At 36.6% G+C, this 27260-nt stretch overlaps 1 protein-coding gene across 5 annotated transcripts in view; it reads right to left on the reverse strand.

Moving 5' to 3' along the window:
• DNAI7 (dynein axonemal intermediate chain 7) overlaps positions 1–27260 on the reverse strand; it is a 74346-nt gene that overhangs the window by 9697 nt on the left and 37389 nt on the right. For 4 of the 5 annotated variants that reach the window (XM_082352159.1, XM_082352160.1, XM_082352162.1 and 1 more), the window contains 3 exons: positions 12808–12852; positions 4093–4168; positions 1337–1497 (listed from right to left, as the gene is read on the reverse strand). In XM_082352159.1, coding sequence (XP_082208285.1) covers positions 1337–1497; positions 4093–4168; positions 12808–12852 — 282 coding nt within the window. The remainder of the gene's footprint in view (positions 1–1336; positions 1498–4092; positions 4169–12807; positions 12853–27260) is intronic. The other variant, XM_082352161.1, reaches the window with a different exon arrangement.

The following is a 27260-nucleotide window of genomic DNA, read 5'->3' on the forward strand; positions in this document are numbered from 1 at the left end:
ATCTGTGGTATTAATATTTTGGCGGGGGGGCAGTTAGGAAAAAAATGTCTACAAAGCACTCCTTAGAGGGGTGATAATGGGAAAAAAATAAAAATTGAGAAATACTGCTCTAATTCAAGAATGCATGAAGATCCTTAATGGATAGGATTGTGGGTGAGAAGTGTCTGACAATCTATGTACATGATGTGTTAGAGCAGAGAGATGGGGATGGGAGGGGTTTGGGAGGGAGGAGGGAGAAAGAAAAGAAGGGCAGGAGAGAAAGGAAGGAAGGAGGAAGGGGCCATGACAACATAACTGGGTGTATCTGGGACGTAGGCCACCAAAAGTTAAACCAAGCCAATGCTAGTGCAAGTGTTACTGCTTATTGAAACAGAAGTGAGAAACTCCTTGAAAAATGATGAACAACTGCTACCATCAGTATCCTTACTACTCATCGTGGGCTATCTGTACATCAGCAGCATTGGCATTGCCTGGATCAGTGCTTCTCAAACTTTAATGTGCGTATGAATCACCTTAGGGTCCTGTTAAAATGCAGATGAAGTAGATCTGAGGTGAAACCCCAAATTATGCATTTCTAACAAGTTCCCAGGTGACGCTAATGCTTCAGGTTCATAGACCACACTTTGTATATCAAAGATCCAGACCAGTGGCTCTCAAAGTTTGGAGTGTGTTTTGCTAAAACACAGACTGCTGAGTCTCACCTCCAGAGTTTTTGATTCAGTAGGACTGAGGTGGGGCCCATGAATTTGCATTTCTAGCAAATTCCCAGATGCTGCCAAATGATGCTGATGCTTCTGGTCAAGGGACCACATGCTGGGAACCACTGATTTAGACCAGAGTCCACCAACTATGGTCCACGAGAAATCCAGCCCCCCACCAGTTTTTGTAAATAAAGTTTAACTGGGACACAGTGATGCCCGTTCATTTACATATGACTGTTTTAATGTGACAGTGGCAGAGTTGAGGAGTTGCGACAGAGCTGGTATGGCCCACAAAGCTGAAAATATTTACCATCTGGTCCTTTACAGAAAAAGCTTGCCAGCCTCTGAAATAGACTGTCATTATTAAGGCCAAATTGGCACAATATAATCATAGTGCTATAGGTTTACAATTAAGTAAACATGTATGAATTCTAGTTTTAAAATCCATATTATTTCAGATTCCTTTCCTTTAGTATCTGATTCAAATTTATACATTCAAGACAGTTGAAAATTACATTGTTTCCTTTGTGCTTGCTTAATAGGGTTAAATTCACTAGATGTTTAGATCGTTTGAGATGAAGTAAAAGCATGAGAAATTATTTTATTCATAAATTTTGATTCAAGAATTAACCTACTTCCACAATCATCCAGCCCTTCCTTGGTTTACACTGTGGAGGAAGCTCCAAAATATCCAAGTGGTGCACTCCACCCAGAGCTGTGAATTGGCATAAATCAACCTCATTTTCTTCAGAGAAATATGGCTTTTCAGGGGCATTCTCTAACAGCAACAACTGCGCTGAAATTCATCAGATTAGTTGAGTTTCTAAATAGATCATAACATTTCTGTATTTTCTTAGTGGGAAAATGAAAATATTCTAATACTGGTAAATGAAGTTTTTATTTAGCTGCTAAACATTTTCAGAATGTGGTTAATTCAAAACTATTCACAAAGCTAAGCTTGAGAGTGGGAATAGGCATGCATAATGTTAGGGTGCAGGGGAGGGCCCCATTTATATTTTATATACTAACGTTTTAGGAATTTGTATACGATAAGGATGTGTTACTACTAACATAAAAACTTTAAAAATATGGTTTATTGTATGGGAGGAAAAATAATTTTCCCACTACCCTTCTGAGTTCTTAGCGGAGACTCCCGTAATAAAAGACAGATTAACAAGAGAAAAATGAACAGAAGTTTATTAACTTGTACACCTCATGTATACATGGGAGATACCCTGGGAAAAATTAGTAACTCAAAGAGGTGGTTTAGAACTCTGGCTTATATAGCATCTTCTACAAAGAATAATAAATTTGTGGAGAAATAACAGGACAAAGGAAAGCAGTTTTAGGCTTCCAAGGGCAGAGATAAAGCCTGTTATGTAAATTCCTCTGGCACCCTCTCCAGGCTGATAGGGTCTAAACTTGTCTCTGGGAATTAACCTTTGTCCCTCCTGGCAGAGAGGGGAGGAAAAACACTTTTGAAAGTTTATGCCCGGCTTTTAGGCAAATAGGAGGAGGGTAAGGACCTTTTCTTCAACTTTTTAATTGTTTTCAGCTCAAGATAATTCTTATGCCAAAGTGGCAGATTTTGGGGTGGCATATCCTGCGAACCCTTCATCATAAAAGATCAAAAGTGGTTTAACACAAAATTTAATAACTGACAAATTAATTTTTTAAATTGGACATTATGGAGCTAAAAATCTGAAAGAAGAAAGTAAAATGTTAAAAAAATAAATTTTGGCCCATATATGAAATGAAAGCTAATTTTTTTTTTTCCAACAAAAATAGGCCCAGCTTATAGAAAAACAGGGATGGAGGTTTGAAAGTGAAGAAACTGGACTGGATAATCTTTGTGTTCAGACATTTTATGGGGAAATTCTATGATCCCATAAATCTCAGTGCACAATCAGGGGATATCTGATGTCACATACCATCATTCCCACCTTTCACCAAAATTCTTTCAATAGAGTGTAATAGATAAGAAGAGGAAATCAGACCCTTACAGGTTCCACCCTTGACTAGCTGTGTGACCTTATACAAGATATGCTAATTAACATCTCTAGTCTCAGTTCCTTCCTCAACAAATGCATATAATAGTAGTAACTATCTTCTACAATTTGGGGGAGCTGTGATTTAATACAAGAAAGGAGTTTAGAACTGGTGCCAGACCCATAGTAAAAATTCAGGAACTGTTAGTCTTATTATTTATCATTACAATTTTCCTCTCCCATAAAAGGAAGCACACTGAGATGGCACTGAATTTAACCCACAGAGATTAGGCACTGAAAATAAGTGGAAATATCCAGAGAAAATTCCAGTTAAGCAATTGCCTCCTTTTCCTTGTATACATTCAATAAAATGTAGACCTTAAGTAATTTTCAAATGTATCTAATTAATAGTCCATTTACCTGAAAAGAAAGTCAGAAAGAATACTGTGTCCCAATTTAGACTATTTATGATATATATTATTTGGGGATCACCATGTAGAAACCTTGGTATTATTGACAGAGTTTCATGAATTGAATATATTATCATATTTCTAACACGAAAATTATCTCCTAAGGATTATAGAAAAATTATAAAGATATAAACCTAGTTGACTGCTGACACAAAAGTGTATTGGAAAAAGTGAAGTAGACAAGAAGGCTGTTATAAAAAAATATGCTAAGAAATATATAAAAAGTATATTCCTTAGAAGTTACTGGGAAAGAAGCATAATGCTAAAGTTAGTGGAAAACAAGTATATAACTCAAACTAAAAGATTTTCAAATTAGACATCACTATCATTTTGACATTTTAAAACTATATCCAGCTGCTATTTGCCAGGATAAGACTGAATACAGAAGTGTTGAAAAATTTCTGATCATGTACGTGTGCTTGAGAATGTTCAATGCAACACTGCTTGTAATAATAAAAAAAAAATTAGAAATAACCTTAATGTCTACTAATAAGGATTTAAATAATGTCCCATTATTGGATGACATTATACAGATACTTTAAAAAGTAAGGTTACCAATGTGCTCTGACTTAGAATCTTGTTGAATATTATTCATTTAAGCAGAATATATATTGTGTTCTATGTATGTATGTACAATGACAAATATTGTTAGGTGAAAAAAAGTAATTTTCAACAAAAACATCTGTATGATATGATCCCATGGTTTTATTTAAAACCAAAAGAGAGAGAAACAGAGACAGAGAGAGAGAAATTGCACAAATTTTAAAAAGTTGTTAACATTGGTTATATCAGAAGTGGGATGAGGAAGAATTTTCACTTTATACTTCTGCAACATCTGAGTTTTTGTTTTTTTTAACAATGTCCCTGCATTTCTTTTGTAAGCAGAAAAATCCCAATAAAATTAAATTCTAAAAATGTAATTTAGAGGAATACCTGCTGAAACTGTTTCACTTAATAATTTCATCTCCAGTTCATATTTTGTGGCTTCAGGTTCTTCCTGGACAGAACTCTACAGAGAACACAAGGACAGATGGGTGTGATGGTCAGTGTCTGCTGCAGCCCAGATTCACTCTCCTCCTGTTCCAGTTCCCACTAGATTTCTGCTACCTTAATTCCAGGGCCTCAGATGGACACTTGCTCTGGCCTAAAATTGGATTCAAAAACAATATTTACAAAATTAATTTAAATGAGAGCACATCTCCACATAACCTCACAAGGGCAGGAGCTAGCCTGCTCAGATTCTTTGCTGAAAACCCCTAAGTGTAAAATAGAGAGACTAGGAAGCAATGCAAGCTATAAAAATATTTGTATTTGCATTTTGGTTTTAGCCAAGTTTTAGATTTTGCTTGATTTTGGCAATAAACTCTCTGATAGACTAATTCCAAAGCCTGCTTTTGGGTAAGCTTCTGAGGGGAATTAAAGATGCTATGTACCAAGTAATGTAGAAGATATCATTACATCCTGGTGTAGTAAAAAGAATACTACAAAAAGAGGACATAGGAATTTATATTTAAATCTGCCACTAACTTACCTTTGTGACCTTGAGCAAGTCATTTAACCATTATGGGCCTCAAATGCCTGATCTAACAACCCATTTGGTATGTAACTGTATGCCAGACATATGATACCTCTTGTAAACAATCCTAAGAGATAGCTATTATTTTCATTTTACAAAAAAGGGAGCTGAAGCTTAGGGAGGTAACTGGTCTAAGGGTCAAATAAAATAATAAAAGTAAAGAATTTTGTACGCTGTAAAGTACTAGATACATGCAGTATTATGAAAATTTGGTATGTGTGTGCTAATATTTGCAAACTGGATCACATCCAGCAAACTTCATTTGATCTCAAATACCACCTGTACTTTTCTACAGCAATAAAAGAACCTTATACCACAATTTTAGTCAGAAGCTTAATGCCAGTTCATCCCACCATGCCTCTCACCCTCATCCACCGTACAAAGCCAAGTCCCCCTTAGTAAATTATCTTTTCCCTACTCTCATCACGATATTGCCCTGTATCTTCCTCTTGACCAGTTTTAACACTATGCGTTCTCTGCCAACTCTTTCCATCAGGCCTCTGACATTTCTCACTTATTAACTCATTCATTCAAAGAATTTTTATTGAGTGCCTAAATTGTACAGGCATCCCTAGATGCTAGAAGTAAAAGGAAAGAAAAGACAAGGTCCCTGACTTAAGGAGCTGCCAGTCTATTAGGGAAGCAGGTAAACAAATAGGCGTAATACCATTTGTGGGTGCTGTAGTGTAGTAAGGGGTCCACAATAGAATAGAGAGGAAGAACAGTTAATTCTGTGGGAAAAATAGTCTGTGGGTGGTGAAAATAGGAAATGCTACCCAAAGGTGGTAAAGTTTGAACTAAATCTTGAAAGATAATTAGGTCTTCCCCAAAATGGTGGGAGGGAATTTTAAGTATGAGTGAAGGCAGAAAAGTATGAAGCGAAACAGAGGGTTACAAGCACCCCTGAGTAGTCAGGCATGGTTGGAATGAGACAGGCTAGGAGGGTGTAAAGATTTGAAGCTGGAGAGAGGCAGGCCAGCCTGTGGAGAGCTTTGGATGCCACTCTAAAGACTAAAATTTCCTCTGTGGGTAAAAGCCCCAAAAAGATTTTTACTAGGAAAGTAACATGAAGAAATTTGCATTTGGAAAGAGTATTCTGGTGCCCAGCTGACGAATGTATTGCTTTGTAAAGAGTAAGAAGTCCAAGGTAAGAGGATCAGGGCCTAACTCAAGATAGAAGCAATCAGGACCATTAGAAGGAGCATATGTGAGAGATGATAAGGAAGTAAATCAACATAACTTGGATGGCAACTGGATATAGAAGTAAGGCAAGGGACAGGCAAAGACTGATTTACAGATGCTTGGCTTAGGTAATAAGATGGATGGTGGTAACAATTACCAAGAAAAGAAAAGGAAGAATAGGTTTGGGGGAAAAAAAGTAGTGAATTTAATTGTGGATATGTTGGATTTGAGGTGCCCATGGAACATCTAGGTAGCCTTTGATATTATCTACCATTAAAAAGCCAGTTGCATTTCTTTCTTACAGGAAGGATTTTCTCCAACAATAATATCAAAGATATCAAACCAACAAGTGAGTCAGCCTTTCCAATTCACATCTTCAAAAAGTTGAGAATTCTTCAGCATGTAGATCAAACTGGTTTTCTACCTTGCAGGGAGACCAAGAATTTAGACTTTCTCAACAGAATGTTCCCCTTAATAACCACAGTACTTCAGTATGCAACAACAGGAATTTATCAGTGTCCGTATTATCACATAAGAGAATAATCTTGTATTTAAGTCAACACATTGACTTTATATAATTCATAATTTTTATAATTCTATGTCACTCTTTAGTTCAATTGACTCTTTTTGAAGTTAGGCTTCTGGAGGAAGGAAGCAATGGGTCAATTTACAGTCTGGTGCAAGTTCCTTAATCTTAATAACTATCCTAGAATGTTTTCCTGTCATTGCATCTAGAACATACTCCTGCACAATAATTAAACTCCAAACCACATTTATTGATACTAGAAGCCTTCATAGTTTTATACATTCTAAAACTCCTTGTGTTTGTTGGCAATGAAACTGAAAAAAAATACTTCTTTCTTCATATTAATATCATGTTTATATCTGCTAATGAAAAGTCCTCTTTCATCATAATTGTTTTAGAAAATTTTCCATGTATTTTTTTTCTTCTAGCTAAACTTTAATAGTGTTTTGTCCAGTCTCAACAATTACCAACTGGAATTTTTATTTGAATTGCACTAAATTTATAGATTTATAATAAATCTATTTAAAAAATAACATTTCTTAAAACTGTTTGCCGGGAAATGTTGACAGAATATGAAGCAGAGAAGGTAGTTAAAGTATAACTTTTCAATGACACCTTGGTTCAACAGGTATAGGAATTGGCTTATAACAGGGAAGAACTTCACAGAACACAAGCAATTTTTCATTGTAACTTGATTAATGTGCAGTTATTGTAGTGTGGAAATTCTTTTAATATATATGTAATTTGAATTTGATATAAAAACATAACCTGGGTCATGAATAAGATCATGGAAACAGACTAGAAATTCCAGAAATAGATCTCAGGATCCACTTGGGAATTTAGCATATGGCATTTCAGATCAATAGAAAAAGGCTAGGTTTATACGGTAAGTGTTTTGAGACAGCTGGCTAAGATTTGAAATAAAATAAATTTAGATTCTCCCCATTTTACACTAAAATAAATTCCAGATGGATAAAAGATTTAAATGTGAAAACATAACTAAACCAATCAAAAGCCACAAAAATCATGAAAATATTAGAAGAGAACATGGGAGACTTGATATCAATAATTATCAATGAAATAGGTGATCTTGATACTGGACATCTGCAAAATGTCAGTACTGAATACTGTACACATTTGATAGAATGTCTTGAATTTTACTGTCCGTCAAGAGGATATCTATACAAAGGAAGTTCATTGATCTGAAATCCAATTTTTTCATCATCAAAAGATAATTTAACTACAGCTTCAGAATAAATTGTTGGAATTGGCTCTTGATAAGGAATTGAAGATGAATTTTGAAAATTCAGCATCACATGCTTCATTTTGTATAAAAGATAAGAATGATTACCCTGAGTGGGCCGAAGTCTCATTCATTCCCGAGTCTAATTCATTCCTCATTCATTCCTTTAACACCATCTATAGGCCAGTGGTTCCCAAATCCATGCTAATGATGCTCTTCAGGCCACATACACTGTGCTGCTTAGCCCTGGAAAGACACAGTCTACACGCACACGGTGGCTGGATCTGACTTTCCTCAGAACTCCAGGTTCACGTTTGCCTACTTGACACTTCCATTTGTGTGTTCCAAACTTACCATGTCCCCACCAAAATCCTCTGGTTTCTGTCACTCTCAACCAATTCAGCCCATACTTGTCCATCTCAGTAAACTGCGCTACCATCTTCTTAGTTCCCCAAATCAAAACTCAGCAGGATTTGTTTATTTTACCTCCCAAACATTTCCCAAACATATCCAGCTTTCCATGTCTCTTACTACCACCTTTGTCCAAGCCACCATGACTTCTCATGCCTTTCTAGTACTACTGAACTCAATACCATGCTTCTACTCTGGCCCCTCACAATTTTTTATCTACGTAATGGCCAGAATAACCTTTCAAGGTGATAAATCATGCCATTCTCATACTTAGAGCCCTCTAATGCCTTCCTACTGCATTTACAATAAAATCTTAACTTCTTCTTCTGGCCTACAAAGCCCTGCTTCACCTCGCTTTTGCTTTTCTCTCTGACATCATCACATGTCACTCTCCTCTTTGCCCACTGTACATCAGTCCACTGGCCTTCTTCCTGGTCTTCACTTCTGTCTTATGACCTTTGCAGTAATTTTACCCTCAGATCAGAATATTTTTACCCAATAATTACATAGCTGATTCCTTCTGGTCATTTGGGTTTCAGCTTAAATAATAACTCATCATACAAGCCCTCCCTAAACACCCAATCTAGTTACCACCCTGATTAATTCTGTGCATGGCATTTATTAGTATCTGTTATTTTCCAGTTTTTTCTTATTTATTGTTGGTTTCTCCTGACTTGCAAGTAAATCGCAAGAGGAGGAATCTCATTTGTCCTTTACCACTGCCCTCTGAGGGCCAGAATAGTGCCTGGCATATAGAGGTAGGCATTCAATAAATATTTGCTGAATGAGTAAAGAAATAAGAACAAGGTCCAGGGTATGACCGGGGAAACAGGCTGAAGTAAGTCTGTAGGAAGTTAAAGGTTGATGAATGCTAAAGCTAGGTTTTTCACGTGGGTTATCCTCATAGATTTTTAATTTATCCATGATGATGCCAAGAAGTCCCTGAATCTCTAAGGCCATTTATTTCATGCCTCCACACTCTTCCCTCTGAGCAGAACAATTTCCTTTCCTTCCCATCTAAACTCCTCCATGCCTATCAAAAGATTTAGCTCAAAGGTTACCTCATCAGAGAAGACTTCCGGTCTGTTCATTCTGGTTTTTTTTTTTTTTTAATTCATTTTGATCTCTTAACTCCCATGCCTAATATCTCTCATTGCACATATCAGAACGTACGGTAACTGTTACACTTATCCACAATCATGTCAAATTCCTTATAAAAGGCACTTAGTAAATTTTATATTTCATATATATGTTTTATATATTATATATACTCATATTTATATTAAATATATAATACATATATACTCGTTTTATGTTAAATCTGGTATCTGTTATTTATTTGTTTTTGGCTGCGTTGGGTCTTAGTTGCTGCACGCGGGCTTTCTCTAGTTGCCATGCGGGGCTTTCTCTAGTTGCAGCGAGTGGGGGCTACTTTCCTTGTGGTGCGCAGGCTCCTCGTTGCAGTGGCTTCTCTTGTTGCGGAGCACGGGCTCTAGGCACGCGGGCTCAGTAGTTGTGGCGCACGGGCTTAGTTACTCCGCAGCATGTAGGATCTTCCCGGACCAGGCCTTGAACCCATGTCCCCTGCATTGGCAGGCGGATTCTTAACCACTGCGCCACCAGGGAAGCCCGACAAAGACTATTTTTAACTTGAACTTTAAAAAGTTCAAAGGCCCATTATATCATGCATGCCCCTTAGATCACCAAAATATTTCTGAAGATAATTATTATTTTTAAAAAGCAACATTTCTCATATTTTGCTACACTTAAATTAGACTTTTCGAAAAATTTTCTAAGATATATCAATTGGAAAGACAGTATTAGCCAATACTGACATTATTGTAAATATTATTATTATTACACGTTTAAATGAACTAAAATATGGTATTAAGAGCCCTCTAGTGGCAAAATTCTTAATAGACCCATGAAAAAGGAAGACAATTTGGACCATCTTCTAAACCTAAGAGATTTAATTTTTAAACTAACAAACTACTAAATACTTGGTATTTGTAATCACATCACATATCAAGCATAATTAAAGTATTTTGGGCCATTATTATACTAATATTTGCCTTGCAATCAGCCTCCAAATTTATTAAAAAGATACAAGAAATGTAATATTATATTAAAATATGCCAACCTAAAATTATAAAAATAAGCAGCTTATCCTAAAGAAAAAGTTTTAAAAATAGAGAAATCTCTTCCTCTAAAGCCAAAACACAGTAAATTTACGTACTGATCCTACAGGTAGTTCCTAATTTACATACACTCACACAAACACATGTACACATACACATACAAGTTAAATTTCATGAATTTATATGCCAGTTTAAAAAATGTATAACATATTTTACCATACCAAGAAAACAGTGTTATGAGTGACATTTAGGGTTATGATAGTTTCTATATTGCCGTGATTATAAAGGAATACAAACCTCACCACCGCCCATAAATATTGCTTCACATTCTGAGTTCCAACTGGACTGCAAGAAGCACATTTCTCCTGAGGCCGCTGTGGGGTTGGAAGTGAAGCCTTCCTATCACCACCTGTACTACGCCAGATCACTCCAGGGGTCACAACTGCTGAGGAGAGGGTCCCAAGAATCCCTAGCGACAAGCTTGTAGATTCCACAAAGTGGCAGAAATGGTTCCCAGTGCACCCAACTGTAACTGAGAGTCTTAAGTGTCTCAAAAACACAGGATAATTTTAATGTGGGTACTGGTTGCATTCTTTGATACGAATGATTGTTCTTACACAGGTTGTTCACAACAAATCAGACTCAAGTTAGGGCCTACTTTTAATCACTTAACCGTCCATTCATTCGCTTATTCCTTCATTCATTCAATAAACATTTATCGAAACTCTATCGTGTACCAGGCCCTGTGCTTACTGTAAATATGAAATCTATCAGGATATCCTTGTCCTTGAGATCATAATTTAGTGTTTAAGTTAAGAATTTTAATAATTAAACAGAATGATAAGAGCATAGTAGAGATACATCTAATTTAGCCTGAAAATAAGGGGGGAACTTTGTGGAGGTAAAATTGAAAGTGATAAAATAAAATTTATATTTTAAAGCAGGACAAGAAAATTTAAGCATAACATATTCCCTGCCTGTATTGGGCCCTCCCTAATGTACAATGTGCATCTGCGTTATACATTAGCCAGACATCCTCAAAGGTGGGAATGCCTGCCACAAAGATCAATGTTTTTATCCTTTCTTCTGATGTCGGCAAAGTAACTTCTTAGAAGATTAGCATTCTTTCACAACTCTGTAAGGGGTCATGGTGACTTACTGCTCACTTTGTACACGCTTACGTGGATTATGTATGTATCTTTGGTGAACTTTATGTAAAATGTCAGTGTGTGATTTTGATGTACAATCCTTTGTCTCGAAAACGTATATGACTGTGCCTTCGACTTCTAACAAGTGGAACAGTTCTCAGACCTTCTGAGAGTCTGTCTCCCAGGTTATAATTCCCAGTTTGGCTCAAATAAAATTCTATTTTTTCTTCTTAACTTGATTGTTAACTGAGTTTTTGTCAACAAAGGTAAGTCTTAAAAGACAAGCAGATGTTAGGTAAAGTGGATGAGGATGACGGGAGGAAGGGAATCTCACAAGGACAGAATAGCAAGTGGAGTGTCATAGAGGCTTATCATGAACTGTCCCTTTTTAAAAAGAAAAAAATAAAAGGAAATATATTGTTTCATTTTCAATCAGGAAAGGAATGTGTGTTCAGTACTTATTTATTGAAAATTCAAACAATATAGAAGTGTAAAGAGAATAAAAATTCACTGATAGTATACCATCATCCCATCCTTCTCACACTCCCTCCCCCCGGCTCCAAGATAGCCACTGTTTGGATAAGCAGGCTGCCAGATTTTTTTCTACGATTTCACAAATAAGTATTTTTTTCCCTTACAAAAACAGAACCCTATTGCAAATATAGTTTTGTATCTTGAAAAAAATATCTTAACAATGCATCTTAGGTATTTTCCCATATAAAAGTATATACGTTCTAGTCCAAGATGGCGACGTAGGAGTATCCCGAAGCCACCTCCTCCCACAAACACACTAAATCTACAGCTGCATATGGAATAATTGTCTCTGAAAAAAACCCGAAAACTAGCTGAGCGACTCCTACACATCGGGTGAATGGGAAAAAGCCCATATTGAAGCAGGTAGGAGAGGCTGAGACACAATCTCGCCATAAACCCACCCCTGCACAGCAAATCACAATCAGGAGGGAACTTACAAACACAAGCTTCTCCCCAAGGAACAAAGAGTTTGAACTCCACATCAGGCCTCAACTTTTAAGACTTGCACCTGAGAAACTAGCCCCCAAAACATCTAGCTTTGAAAGTCAAGAGGGCTTGCTTCCACCAGACCCAGAAGGCTATGCAAACTGAGAAGCAGTTTTTAAATGGCCCCTGTGTGCAGACTCACCTGCCCCAGGGCCCAGGGCAGAGGTGGCCAACTGAAAACAACCTGACTTTCTGTGAAAGAGGCTTATTTGATTATCTTAAAGCGTAGGCCTGAGGGGCAGGCATCTACTATTTAACACACAGCTAGGGGGCCTACTGAATTACTCTCCAAAAACAAGAGGCCAGCAGGTACCATATCTTTGTGCTCTCCTTCTATTTTGGCCCAGATCACCAGGATCTCCCAAAAAGGAGCTTGTATCACCCAGCGGACACCTCTTGCTCACCTGTCTCTGGTGGCTGGTGGGGCTCACATTCACAGGTCCTAGGGACTGAAACAAATGAAGAAAGAGTTCTTAACTGGCTACCACCCCCAGGGCACAGCAGAGAGGCGACAGACCCAGGGGCTCAGTCTTTCTGTGAAAGAGGCCTATTAGTTTATCTTCATAGCTGTGGCTTGAGGGGTAGGCTTCTAACTGAACACACATCTAAGGGCCCACTGTAATCCTCCCTAGAGACCTCAGAAGGAAGGCACTATCTCTCTTGAGCACCAGTGTTTCCCAGGGGAAGCTTGTACATGTGTCTGGTGCCCTGGTTTTTACATTTGGTGCCCTGGTTTTTCTGGCTGCTGCCCAGGGCCTGGCCCTTGATTGCCTGGTTCTGGTGGCCAGGAGAGCTTGTATTCATGAGTTCAACAGGATGGTAGCAAAGAAAGAAACAGTTCTTAACTGGCTATCACCTCAAGGCTCAGCTCAGAGGGAGCAGAAAATCCCAGAAGACTATCTCCCAGTCCTCCCCTGAAAGATGCATACTTGTATACTTTAAAATTTGTTGCTTGAAGTTCTGGCTTCCAATCAGACTGGACCTAGGTGCTGACTGAGCTCCTTCCTTTTGGGACACTGACAGGTCTTGGCACACCCTCAACTACTGGGAACCACTAAAAATAAAGTAGGTGCTTGGACAATCACAAAGAATTGAGAGACAACCAAGGCAGTGTTGAAGGATATATTTCATCTCCTACACTAGACTACTCCTTCAATACTGGGAGAGGTGGCTGTTTTATCTAACCAATACAGAGAGTCAAGAAAAGTGAAGAAACAGACGAATATATTCCAAACAAAAGAACAAGATAAAACCTCAGAAAAAGACCTTAATGAAACAGATGAGTGATTTACCTGATAAAGATCTCAGAATAATGGTCGTAGAGATGCTAACTGAGCCTAGGAGAAGAATAAAGGAACATACTGAGAACTTCAACAAAGATAAAATATAAGAAAGTACCAAATAGAAGTCACAGAGCCAAAGAATACAATAACTGAACTGAAAAGTACAATAGAGGAATTCAATAGCAGATTAGATAAAGCTGGAAAAAAAGATCTGAGAACTCACAGACAAGGCAGTAGAACTCACCCAAGCAAAAAGAAAAATGAAAGATAGCTTAAGAGACTTATGGAACAACATCAAGCAGACCAACATTTGCATTATGGGGGTCCCAGAAGGAGAGGAGAGAGACAAGGGGGCAGAAAACTTATTTGAAGAAATAATGGATGAAAACTTCCCAACCTGGGGAAGGAAACAGACATTCAAGCCCAGAGAGTACCAAAAAAGATAAATTCAAAGAAGCCCACACCAAGACATTTTATAATTAAAGTGTCAAAATTTAAAGACAAGGAAGAATCTTAAAAACAGCAGGAGAAAAGCAACTTGTTACATACAAGGGAACCCCCATAAGATTACCAGTATATTTTTCAGCAGAAAATTTGCAGGCGAGAAGGGAGTGGCATAATGTATTCAATGAGCTAAAAGAAAAAAAAAAAAACACCAAAACCGAAGCAAGAATACTCTACCCGTCAGTGTTTTCACACAGAATTGAAGAACAGAAAAAGAGTTTTCCAGACAAGCAAAAGCTAAAGGAGTTCATCACCACTAGACCAGCCTTACAAGAAATGTTAAAGGGACTTCTTTAAACTGAAATGAAAGGGTGCTAATTAGTAACAGGAAAACATATGAGAGTATAAAGAAAAATATCTGTAAAATTCAGAATAATGTTGTAAAAATGGTGGGTTAATCACTTATAAAGCTAGTATGAATGTTAAAAGACAAAGTAGTAAAAATAAATATAACTACAATATTTTGTTGAGAATAACACAAGATAAAAATATGTAAATTATGACATCAAAAACATAAAACGTGGTGGGGGGTAAAAGTGTAGAGCTTTAGAATACATTCAAACTTAAATTGTTATCAATTTAAAATAGATTGTTATAAATATAAGTTGTTTTATGTAAGTCTTGTGGTAACCACAAAGCAAAAACCTATTGTAAATACACAAAAGACAAAGATAAAAGAATCTAAGCATACCAGTACAGAAAATCATAAAATCACAAAGAAAGAGAACAAGAAAAGAAGAAAGGAACAGAGGAATTACAAAACATCCAGAAAACAATTACCACAGTGGCAGTAAGTATATGCCTATCAATAAATACCTTAAATGTACATGGGGTAAATTCTCCAATCAAAAGACATAGACTGGCTGAATGGATAAAAACACAAGACCCAGCAATGTGCTGCCTGTAAGAGACTCACTTTAAATATAAAGACACACACAGACGGAAAGTGAAAGGATGAAAAGGGATATTCTATGCAAATAGAAACCAAAAGAAAGCTGGGGCAGCTATACTTTTATCAGCAAAAATAGACTTTAAGACAAAGAGTATAATAAAAGACAAAGAAGGTCATTACATAATGATAAAGGAGTTAATCTAATAAAAGAATATAACATTTGTAAATATTCACACACCCAACACAGGAGCACCTAACATATATAGCAAACAGACATAAAGGGAGAAACAGAAAGCAATACAATAGTAGTAGAAGACTTTAACACCCTACTTTCATCAATGGATAGATCATCCAGACAGAAACCAATAAGAAAACATTGGCCTTAAACAACACATTAGACAAGATAGACTTAACAGACATATACAGAATATTTCATCCAAAAGCAACAGAATACCCTTCCGTCTCAAGTGCACATGGAACATTCTCCAGGGTAGATCATATGTTAGGCCACAGAACAAATCTTAATAAATTTAAGAAAACTGGAATCATATCAAGCATCTTTTCGGACAACAATGGTATGAAACTAGAAATCAACTACAAGAAAAAAACTAGAAAATTCACAAATATGTGGGGCTTAAACAACATGCTACTGAACAACCAATAGGTCAAAGAAGAAATCAAAAAAATATCTCGAGACAAATGAAAATGGAAATAAAATATACCAAAACTTACGGGATAAGGCAAAATAGGTTGTAAGACAGAATTTCACAGCGATAAATGCCTACATCAAGAAACGAAAAAGAACTCAGATAAACTACCTAACTTTACACCTCAAGAAACTAGAAAAAGAACAAATGAAGCCCAAAATTAGTAGAAGGAAGGAAATAACAAAGATCAGAGCAGAAATAAATGAAATAGAGACTAAAAAGACAATAAAAAGATCAATAAAACTAAGAGCTCTTTTTTTGCAAAGATAAGCAAAATTGACAAAGCTTTAGGTAGATTTCCAAAGAAAAACCCTAACCCTAACTCCTAACCCGGGCCCTCCACCCAAACCCAAACCCCAAACCTAACCCCTGGCTCATACCTGTAACCTTGCCTGTACTATAAACCCTAACTTAACCTTAACCAAAAAGCCATAAAATCATATTATCAGATAACCATATAGCTATAGTCATAAACCATAACCATAAACCGTAAACCTAACCATAACCAGAAATTGAAACCAGACCATAATCCATAAATTATAACCAGCAACCGAAATCAGAACCACAAACCATAATTTATAACCAGAAACAATACACATAACCAGAAACCATATCCATAAGCCATCAACCATAACCATTAACTGTAACCATAACTAAAATATAAACCATAAATTATAAACCATATACTATAATCATAAACTCTAACCTTAACCCAGCCCCAGGTCAGCTCCCATACCAGGCCCAGCCCTAGCCTTAGTCCGCTAAACCAGCTGTCCCCAACCTTCCTGGCACCAGGGACCGGTTTCGTGGAAGACAATTTTTCCACGGACGGGAAGGGGGAGGGGGGCGGGGGGGATGGTTCAGGCGGTAATGCAAGCACTGGGGAGCAATGGCAAGAGGCAGATGAAGCCTGGCTTGCTTACCCGCCGCTCACCTCCTGCTGTGCAGCCGGTTCCTACAGGCAGCAGACCAGTAGCAGTCCGTGGCCCGCGGGTTGGGGACCCCTGCTCTAAACCACTAACACCAACCCCAATCTAATCAAATCATACAAAGACATTATAAAAAGAAAACTACAGATCAACGTTCCTTCTAAATATAGATGTAAGAATCCTTCACAAAATAATAGCAATATGAAACCAACAGCATATCGAAAAGATTATGCACCAAAAGCAAGTGTCTCTACACCAGAAATTCCAGGTTGTTAATATATTAAACCAAGCAATGTAATAGATTATTAAATTAAAACCATGTAATGTAATACATGACAATTATTGCGTGATCATGTAACTTGCAGAAAAAGCTTTAAACAAATGCCAGTGCAATTTCATCATATAAACACAGAAGTAGGAGGAAAGGGACATGCGTTTGATATGATACAAAGCATTAGACAAAACACACAGGAAGTATCATGCTCAATGTTGAGGACTGAAAGGTTTATCTCTGAATTCAGGAACAAGGCCACGGTGCTGGCTTTCACCATTGTTACAATATTGTACTGGAAATTCTACCCAGAGCAATGAGGAAAAACATAAAAGGCATCCACATATGAAAGGAGAAAGTAAAACCATGTCTGTTCACAGACACAGATGACAGCATCTTACATATATGTTTCCAAAGAATCAACAGAAAAATTATTTGAGCTAGTCAACTAATATCAGCAAAGTTAGAGGACAAAATATCAATACACAAAAATCTGTTTATTTGTAGGTACTAGCAATGAATATTCTCAAAAGGAATTTAAGAAGACAGTTACATTTTAAATAATGTCAACACCAATAAAATACTTAGGAATAGATTTAATCGAGGTGCAAGACTGTACACTGAAAATCATACAACATGGCTGAAAGAAATGAAAGAAAACCTAAATAATGTGAAGACATCCCATGGTGATGGAAAGACTTAATATTGTTAAGATGGCAATAGTACATAATGTGATCTACAGATTCAAAGTGATTCCTGTGAAAATTCCTGAAGGCCTTTGGGAAGAAATACACAAGCTTATCCTAACATTCATATGAAATTTCAAGGGACCCCAAAGATCCAAAACAATCTCAAAAATCAAAGTTGGAGGCTCACTCTTCCCAATTTCAGATCTTAGTACACAGCAACAGTAAAAACATTGTGATACTGGCATAGAGATATACATATAGATCAGTGGAATTGAATGGAAAACAGAAATAAACACATCCATCTATAGTCAACTGATTTTTGACAAGGGCGGAAAACATTAAATTGGGGAAAGAATGATCTTGTCAACAGATGGTGCTAGGCAACTGGCTATCTATGTACAGAGGGATGAAATGGGACTCTTACCTCATACCACATATAAAAATTAACTCAAAATAGACAAAAGGCTTAGTCAGCCCTCCATGTATGTGGGTTCTGCATCCACAAATTCAACCAATTGTGGATCAAAAATATTCCAAAAAATACTTCTAGAAGGTTACAAAATGAAAAACTTGAATTTGCCTTGCTGGTAACTATTTACATAGCATTTACATCGTATTTACAACTATTTATATAACATTTACATTGTATTAGATATTATAAGTAATCTTGAGATGATTTAAAGTATATGGGAATAGTGTGTAGGATATATGCAAATATTATGCTATTTTATATAGGGGACTTGACCATCTGCGAATTTTGGTATCCACAGGGCAGTCCTGGAACCATTCCTTCATGGATACTGAGGAATGACTGTATAAACTCTAGAAGAAAACATGGGGATAAATCTTCATGACCTTGGATTTAGCAATGGTTTCTTAGATCTGACACCAAGGCACAGGCAATGAAAGAAAAAAATAGATAAATTGGACTTCCTCAAAATTAAAAACTTTTGTGCATCAAAAGACACAATCCAGAAATTGGAAAGACAGCCCACAGAATGGAAGAAAATATTTGCACATTTTAATATGTCTGGTAAAATGTCTGTTATCCAGAATATATCAAGAACTTTTACAACTCATCAACAAAAAGACAAGCCAATTTTTTAAATGGACAAAGGACTTGAATAGACCCTTCTCCAGATGAGACATACACATGGTCCACAAGCACATGAAAAGATGTCAAATATCAAAATAGTAAAAATGGTGTGAGGCCATGGGCAATTATTAGGGTGGTAGCCTCTACAAAACTTGAAGGTGTTTGGATGAGGATAGCTGCAATGACAAGTGCCATGTGGTTAACGGAGGAGTATCTGATGAGTGATGTTAAGTCTGTTTGGTGCAAACAAATTAAGCTGGTTATAATTATTCCTCATAAGGATAATATAAGGGATGGATCCACTATGTAGTTTAAGGGGTTTAGGATTATTGTGATTTGTAGTATACCATAGCCACCAAGTTTGAGTAGTACAGCTGCAAGAACTACAGATCTGGCAGCGGGAATTCTACATGCCCCTTTTTCTGTCTGAGGTGTAATCTGTAGAGGGGCATTTTTTACTGTAAAAGCTATCATGCATGCTAATCAGGTGAAAATATTGAATCAAGAGTTAGATATTGTTTGGGCTCAGTACTGGATTATTAAAAAGTTTAGTGAACCTATAATATTTTGGATATATACTAGAGCAACTAGAAGTGGAAGAGATCATACTAGTGCATAAAATAAAAAGTAAATTCCTGCAGTGAGTAGTTCTGTTTGGTTTCCTCAGCGAGAGATAGTAATTAATGCTGGGACTAGTGTTTTTTCGAATAAGAATAGAATCAAATCAATCCTGTGGCAGTGAAAGTTATAATTAGGAATATCTGTAGCATAAATAATATAGTGATATATAGGGGCAGTTAATTTGAGCTAGTGATTCTTTAGATAGGAGGAATTGGCTGGCTATGAGTATTAGTGATGAGTCATGTCAAAGTAAAAGTGCTGATAGAGAATCAGAGAAGATTAATGAAAAGTTAAGGTTGTTGTCATTAAATTGGTCAAGAAGGAATAAGCTAATAAAACTAGTAAACTGAAAGTGGTGGTATTAATTCAAATTATATATTTTTAATAATCATGGTAGTGGTATTAATAGGTGGCATAATAATTTTTAAAATTGGAGAAGGCTGAGATCTTGTACATAATCAATATCATAGCTGTTTGATACTATTACTAGCAGGGATAATCTTAGTGCGGCTTTGCAGGCTGTGAAAACTGGTAAGATGATGGGTATTATGCTAGCTAGAGGGAAATGGATGTTTAGGATTATTAGGGTTGCCATAATGAATAATGATATTATTCCTTCCAGAAATAGTAGGGAGGATATTAAGTGGAATTGGTATATTAATACTCCCTAAGGGAAACTGTAAATGCTAGAATAATATGTACATAGACGAAAGGAACTTGATAATCATGAATTTAATGGGCCAAAATAATTTGCTTTAATTTAAACTAATTACCATATTTGGTCCACTCTAACCCCTTTTGAGTCCACTTGTAGGCTAAACTTATTGCTAGCAGTGAAATTAGGAGTAGTGCTATAATGAGTATTGTTATTAGATTGTTTGGGACGCTCAGGGTAGGGGCAGAAGGATCATTTCTAGGTCAAAGAGGAGAACCATAATGGACACTGTGAAAAGTTTTATGAAAAAGGGTAGGCATGCTGATCCTGTAGTGTCAAATCCACATTTGTAAGGACTTGATTTTTCTGTGTGTTTAGTTGGGGAAGTTAGAATGTGATAAATACAAGTAATGAAGCTTTTTTGGATGATGTCTTGTTATCATTGATACATTGTTAGGATGTTGGTTAATAAGCCCAAGGATAATAAAAATGTTGAGTTTAAATGGAATCATATGACTAGACCAGATGTTTTGTGAGGGGCTGAGAGGGCTCCTGTAAGAGGTCAGGGGCTGGGATTTACTATATGGAATGCATGGGTTTGGTGGGTCATTACGTGTCATTGTGTAAGTAGAGGCTTACTAGCAGGGTGTATACGTAAGCTTAAATAAGGGCTGCTGCAAATTCAAGGATCGTGAGTAGAATGAGAATAACAAATGTAATGAAGGCTGTGGTAGCGATAATGCTTATTAGGGCCAGGGTTGCCCCTTCAATTAAATAAATTAATAGATGGCCAGCTGTGATATTAGTCATTAGTCATACAGCTAGGGCCATTGGTTGGACAAATAAGCCAACAGTTTCAATAATTACTAGCACAGGGATAAGAGAAATTGGTGTTCCTTGTGGTAGAAAGTGGGCTAGAGATGCTTTTGTTTTATGGTGGAAGCATAATTACAGTTCCTGCTCATAAAGGGATTGCTATTCCCAAATCTATTGCAAGTTGTGTGGTGGGTGTAATGAATGTGGTTAAGAGAGCACTATTTATACTATAAACAAAAATTACCTCAAAATGGATTAAACATTTGAACATAGATCTGAAACCACAAAATTCCTAAAAGAAAACATAGGTGGGGTAAATTCCTTGACATCAGTCTTGGCAATGATTTTTTGGATTTGACACCAAAAGCAAGTATAACAAAAGCAAAAATAAACAAGTGGGACAACATCGAACAAGAAAGCTTCCGCACAGCAGAAGAAACAAGTGACAAAATGAAAAGGCAACCTACCAAATGTGAGAAAATATTTGCAAATCAAATATCTGATAAGAGGTTAATATTCAAAATGCATGAAGAACTCATACAACTCAATAGCAAAAATGGGGCTTCCCTGGTGGCGCAGTGGTTAAGAATCCGCCTGCCAATGCAGGGGACACGGGTTTGATTTCTGGTCCGGGAGGGTCCCACATGCCATGGAGCAAATAAGCCCGTGAGCCACAACTACTGAGCCTGTGCTCTGAAGCCTGCAAACCACAACTACTGAGCCCGCATGCCTGGAGCCTGTGCTCTGCAACAAGAGAAGCCACCAAACTGAGAATCCTGCGCACCGCAATGAGGAGTGGCCCATGCTCGCCGCAACTAGAGAAAGCCCGCGCACAGCAACGAAGACCCAACGCAGCCAAAAAAAAAAAGCAAAAACGCCCAACATTCCAAATAAAAAATGGGCAGAGGATATGAATAGACATTTTTCAAAAGAAGACATACAGATGGCCAAAAGGCACATGAAAAGGTGCTCAACATCACTAGTCATCAGGGAAATGCAAATCAAAACCACAATGAAATATCACCTGTTAGAATAGCTATTACCAAAAAGACAAGAAATAAGTGCTGGGGAGAATGTGGAGAAAAGGGAATTCTTGTGCACTGTTGGTGGGAACGTAAACTGGTGCAGCCACTATGGAAAACATTATGGAGTTTCCTCAAAAATTAAAAATAAAACTACCATATGATCCAGCAATCCCATTTTTGGGTATTTATCTGAAGGAAACAAAAATACTAACTCAAAAGGATGTATGCACCTCCATGTTCATTGCAGCACTATTCACAATAGCCAAGACATGGAAGCAATGTAAGAATTCATCAATGGATGAATGGATAAAGAAAACGTGATATATAGAGATAATGGAATAATATTCAGCTATAAAAAATAAGGAAATCTTGCCATTTGAGACCACATGGTGGACCCTGAGGGCATTATGCTATGTGAAATGTCAGACAGAGAAAGACAAATACCATATAATCTCATTTTTTTGTGGAATCTAAAAAAAAAAAAAGTGAACTCAGATACAGAGAACAGATTGGTGGTTGCCAGCCTCAGGGGTGCAGGTGGACAAAATGGGTGAAGGTGGCCAAAAGGCACAAACCTCCGGTTATAAATAAATAAATTCTTGGGTTGAAATGTACAACATGGTGACTATAGTCAATAATACTGTATTTTATATTTGAAAGTTGGTAAGAGAGATCTTAAAAGTTCTCATCACAAGAAAAGAATTGCAGCTATGTGTGATGACGAATGTTAACTCGGCTTATTATGGAGATTATTTCACAGTATATAGAAATATCAAATCATTGTGTTGTATACCTGAAACTAATATAATGCCGTATGTCAAGTATATCTCAATAAAAGTTTTTTTAATTAAAAAAAGGATATAAAATCTATATCATCATTTTGAAAGGCTACTACTTGACTGAATATTTTATAATCTGTGGACTATAGTTGCTAATATAAAAAAACTTCAACGAACATTGTAGCATTCATTTTAATTTACTTGTCCTATTATTTCATAATAATAAATCACTAAAATTAAAATCACTAATAGGTACATTTACATAGTGCCAAATTTCCCTTAAGATTGTACAATTTTTTTAACAACAGTATGTGAAAATGCCTGCAACCTCTCATGCTCAACCTGATAAGAAGTGATATAATGTCGGTTCTAATTTGATTATTTATTTGGTTATTTTTTCATATTTTTATTGACTAGTTGCATTTCTCTTCTCATCTGTCTACTCAAGTCCTTTGCTTAATTTTATATTAGGAAATTGTCTTACCAATTTGTATGAGTTCTTTTTTTTTTTTTAATACAGCAGGTTCTTATAAGTCACCAATTTTATACACATCAGTGTATACATGCCAATCCCAATCGCCCAATTCATCACACCACCACCACCGCACCCCACCCGCTTTCCCCCCTTGGTGGCCATACGTTTGTTCTCTACATCTGTGTCTCAATTTCTACCCTGCAAACCAGTTCATCTGTACCATTTTTCCAGGTTCCACATATATGTGTTAATATACAATATTTGTTTTTCTCTTTCTGACTTACTTCACTCTGTATGACAGTCTCTAGATCCATCCACATCTCAACAGATGACTCAATTTCATTCCTTTTTATGGCTGAGTAATATTCCATTGTATATATGTACCACATCTTCTTTATCCATTCGTCGGTCGATGGGCATTTAGGTTGCTTCCATGACCTGGCTATTGTAAATAGTGCTGCAATGAACATAGGGGTGCATGTGTCTTTTTGAATTATCGTTTCTTCTGGGTATATGCCCAGTAGTGGGATTGCTGGATGATATGGTAATTCTATTTTTAGTTTTTTAAGGAACCTCCATACTGTTCTCCATAGTGGCTGTATCAATTTACATTCCCACCAACAGTGCAAGAGGGTTTCCTTTTCTCCACAACCTCTCCAGCATTTGTTGTTTGTAGATTTTCTGATGATGCCCATTCTAATGGGTGTGAGGGGATACCTCATTGTAGTTTTGATTTGCATTTCTCTAATAATTAGTGACGCTGAGCAGCTTTTCATGTGCTTCTTGGCCATCAGTATGTCTTCTTTGGAGAAATGTCTATCTAGGTCTTCTGCCCGTTTTTGGATTGGGTTGTTTGTTTTTTTAATATTGAGCTGCATGAGTTGTTTATATATTTTGGAGATAAATCCTTTGTCTGTTGATTCGTTTGCAAATATTTTCTCCCATTCTGAGGGCTGTCTTTTTGTCTTGTTTATGGTTTCCTTTGCTGTACAAAAGCTCTGAAGTTTCATTAGGTCCCATTTGTTTATTTTTGTTTTTATTTCCATTACTCTAGGAGGTGGATCAAAAAAGATCTTGCTGTGATTTATGTCAAAGAGTGTTCTTCCTATGTTTTCCTCTAAGAGTTTTATACTGTCCGGTCTTACATTTAGGTCTCGAATCCATTTTGAGTTTATTTTTGTGTATGGTGTTAGGGAGTGTTCTAATTTTAGTCTTTTACATGTAGCTGTCCAGTTTCCCCAGCACCATTTATTGAAGAGACTGTCTTTTCTCCATTGTACACCCTTGCCTCCTTTGTCATAGATTAGTTGACCATAGGTGCGTGGGTTTATCTCTGGGCTTTCTATCTTGTTCCATTGATCCATGCTTCTGTTTTTGTGCCAGTACCATATTATCTTGATTACTGTAGCTTTGTAGTATAGTCTGAAGTCAGGGAGCCTGATTCTTCCAGCTCCGTTTTTTTCCCTCAATACTGCTTTGGCTATTTGGAGTCTTTTGTGTCTCCATACAAATTTTAAGATTTTTTGTTCTAGTTCCGTAAAAAATGCCATTGGTAATTTGATAGGGATTGTGTTGAATCTGTAGATTGCTTTGGGTAGTATAGTCATTTTCACAATATTGATTCTTCCAATCCAAGAACATGGTATATCTCTCCATCTGTTGGTATCATCTTTAATTTCTTTCATCAATGTCTTATAGTTTTCTGCATACAGGTCTTTTGTCTCCCTAGGTAGGTCGATTCCTAGGTATTTTATTGTTTTTGTTGCAATGGTAAATGGGAGTGTTTCCTTAATTTCTCTTTCAGATTTTTCATCATTAGTGTGTAGGAATGCAAGAGATTTCTGTGCATTAATTTTGTATCCTGCAACTTTACCAAATTCATTGATTAGCTCTAGTAGTTTCCTGGTGGCATCTTTAGGATTCTCTATGTATAGTATCATGTCATCTGCCGTGATGACATGTTTTATTTCTTCTTTTCCAATTTGTATTCCTTTTACTTCTTCTTTTCCAATTTGTATTCCTTTTCTTTCTTTTTCTTCTCTGGCTGCCATGGCTAAGACTTCCAAAACTATGTTGAATAATAGTGGTGAGAGTGGACATCCTTGTCTTGTTCCTGATCTTAGAGGAAATGCTTTCAGTTTTTCACCATTGAGAATGATGTTTGCTGTGGGTTTGTCGTATATGGCCTTTATTATGTTGAGGTAGGTTCCCTCTATGCGAACCTTCTGGAGAGTTTTTATCACAAATGGGTGTTGAATTTTGTCAAAAGCTTTTTCTGCATCTATTGAGATGATCATATGGTTTTTCTTCTTCAATTTGTTAATATGGTGTATCACATTGATTGATTTGCATATATTGAAGAATCCTTGCATCCCTGGGATAAATCCCACTTGATCATGGTGTATGATCCTTTAAATGTGTTGTTGGATTCTGTTTGCTAGTATTTTGTTGAGGATTTTTGCATCTATATTAATCAGTGATATTGGTCTGTAATTTTCTTTTTTTACAGTATCTTTGTCTGGTTTTGGTATCAGGGTGATGGTGACCTCATAGAATGAGTTTGGGAGTGTTCCTTCCTCTGCAATTTTTTGGAAGAGTTTGAGAAGGATAGGTGTTAGCTCTTCTCTAAATGTTTGATAGAATTCACCTGTGAAGCCATCTGGTCCTGGACTTTGGTTTGTTGGAAGATTTTTAATCACAGTTTCAATTTCATTACTTGTGATTGGTCTGTTCATATTTTCTATTTCTTCCTGGCTCAGTCTTGGAAGGTTATACCTTTCTAAGAATTTGTGCATTTCTTCCAGGTTGTCCATTTTATTGGCATAGAGTTGCTTGTAGTCATGTCTTAGGATGCTTTGTATTTCTGCGGTGTCTGTTGTAACTTCTCCTTTTTCATTTCTAATTTTATTGATTTGAGTCCTCTCCCTGTTTTTCTTGATGAGTCTGGCTAATGGTTTATCAATTTTGTTTATATTCTCAAAGAATCAGCTTTTAGTTTTATTGATTTTTGCTATTGTTTTCTTTGTTTCTATTTCATTTATTTCTGCTCTGATCTTTATGATTTCTTTCCTTCTGCTAACTTTGGGTTTTGTTTGTTTTTCTTCCTCTAGTTCCTTTAGGTGTAAGGTTAGATTGTTTATTTGAGATTTTTCTTGTTTCTTGAGGTAGGCTTGTATAGCTATAAACTTCCCTCTTAGAACTGCTTTTGCTGCATCCCATAGGTTTTGGATCATCGTGTTTTCATTGTCATTTATCTCTAGGTACTTTTTGATTTCCTCTTTGATTTCTTCAGTGATCTCTTAGTTATTTAGTAACGTATTGTTTAGCCTCCATGTGTTTGTATTTTTTACGTTTTTTCCCCTGTAATTCATTTCTAATCTCATAGCATTGTGGTCAGAAAATATGCTTGATATGATTTCAGTTTTCTTAAATTTACTGAGGCTTGATTTGTGACCCAAGATGTCATCTATCCTGGAGAACGTTCTGTGAGCACTTGAGAAGAAAGTGTAATCTGCTGTTTTTGGATGGAATGTCCTATAAATATCAATTAAATCTATCTGTTCTATTGTGCCATTTAAAGCCTCTGTTTCCTTATTTATTTTCATTTTGGATATCTGTCCATTGGTGTAAGTGAGGGGTTAAAGTCCCCCACTATTATTGTGTTACTGTTGATTTCCCCTTTTATAGCTGTTAGCAGTTGCCTTATGTATTGAGGTGCTCCTATGTTGGGTGCATATATATTTATAATTGTTATATCTTCTTCTTGGATTGATCCCTTGATCATTATGTAGTGTCCTTCCTTGTCTCTTGTAGCATTCTTTATTTTAAAGTCTATTTTATCTGATATGAGTATTGCTACTCCAGCTTTCTTTTGATTTCCATTTGCATGGAATATCTTTTTCCATCCCCTCACTTTCAGCCTGTATGTGTCCCTAGGTCTGAAGTGGGTCTCTTGTAGACAGCATATATATGGGTCTTGTTTTTGTATCCATTCAGCAACCCTGTGTCTTTTGGTTGGAGCATTTAATCCATTCACGTTTCAGGTAATTATCAATATGTATGTTCCTATGACCATTTTCTTAATTGTTTTGGGTTTGTTTTTGTAGGTCCTTTTC

This window comes from Balaenoptera borealis, assembly GCF_965194805.1.
Source record: "Balaenoptera borealis genome assembly, chromosome: 13".
Taxonomy (NCBI): domain Eukaryota; kingdom Metazoa; phylum Chordata; class Mammalia; order Artiodactyla; family Balaenopteridae; genus Balaenoptera; species Balaenoptera borealis.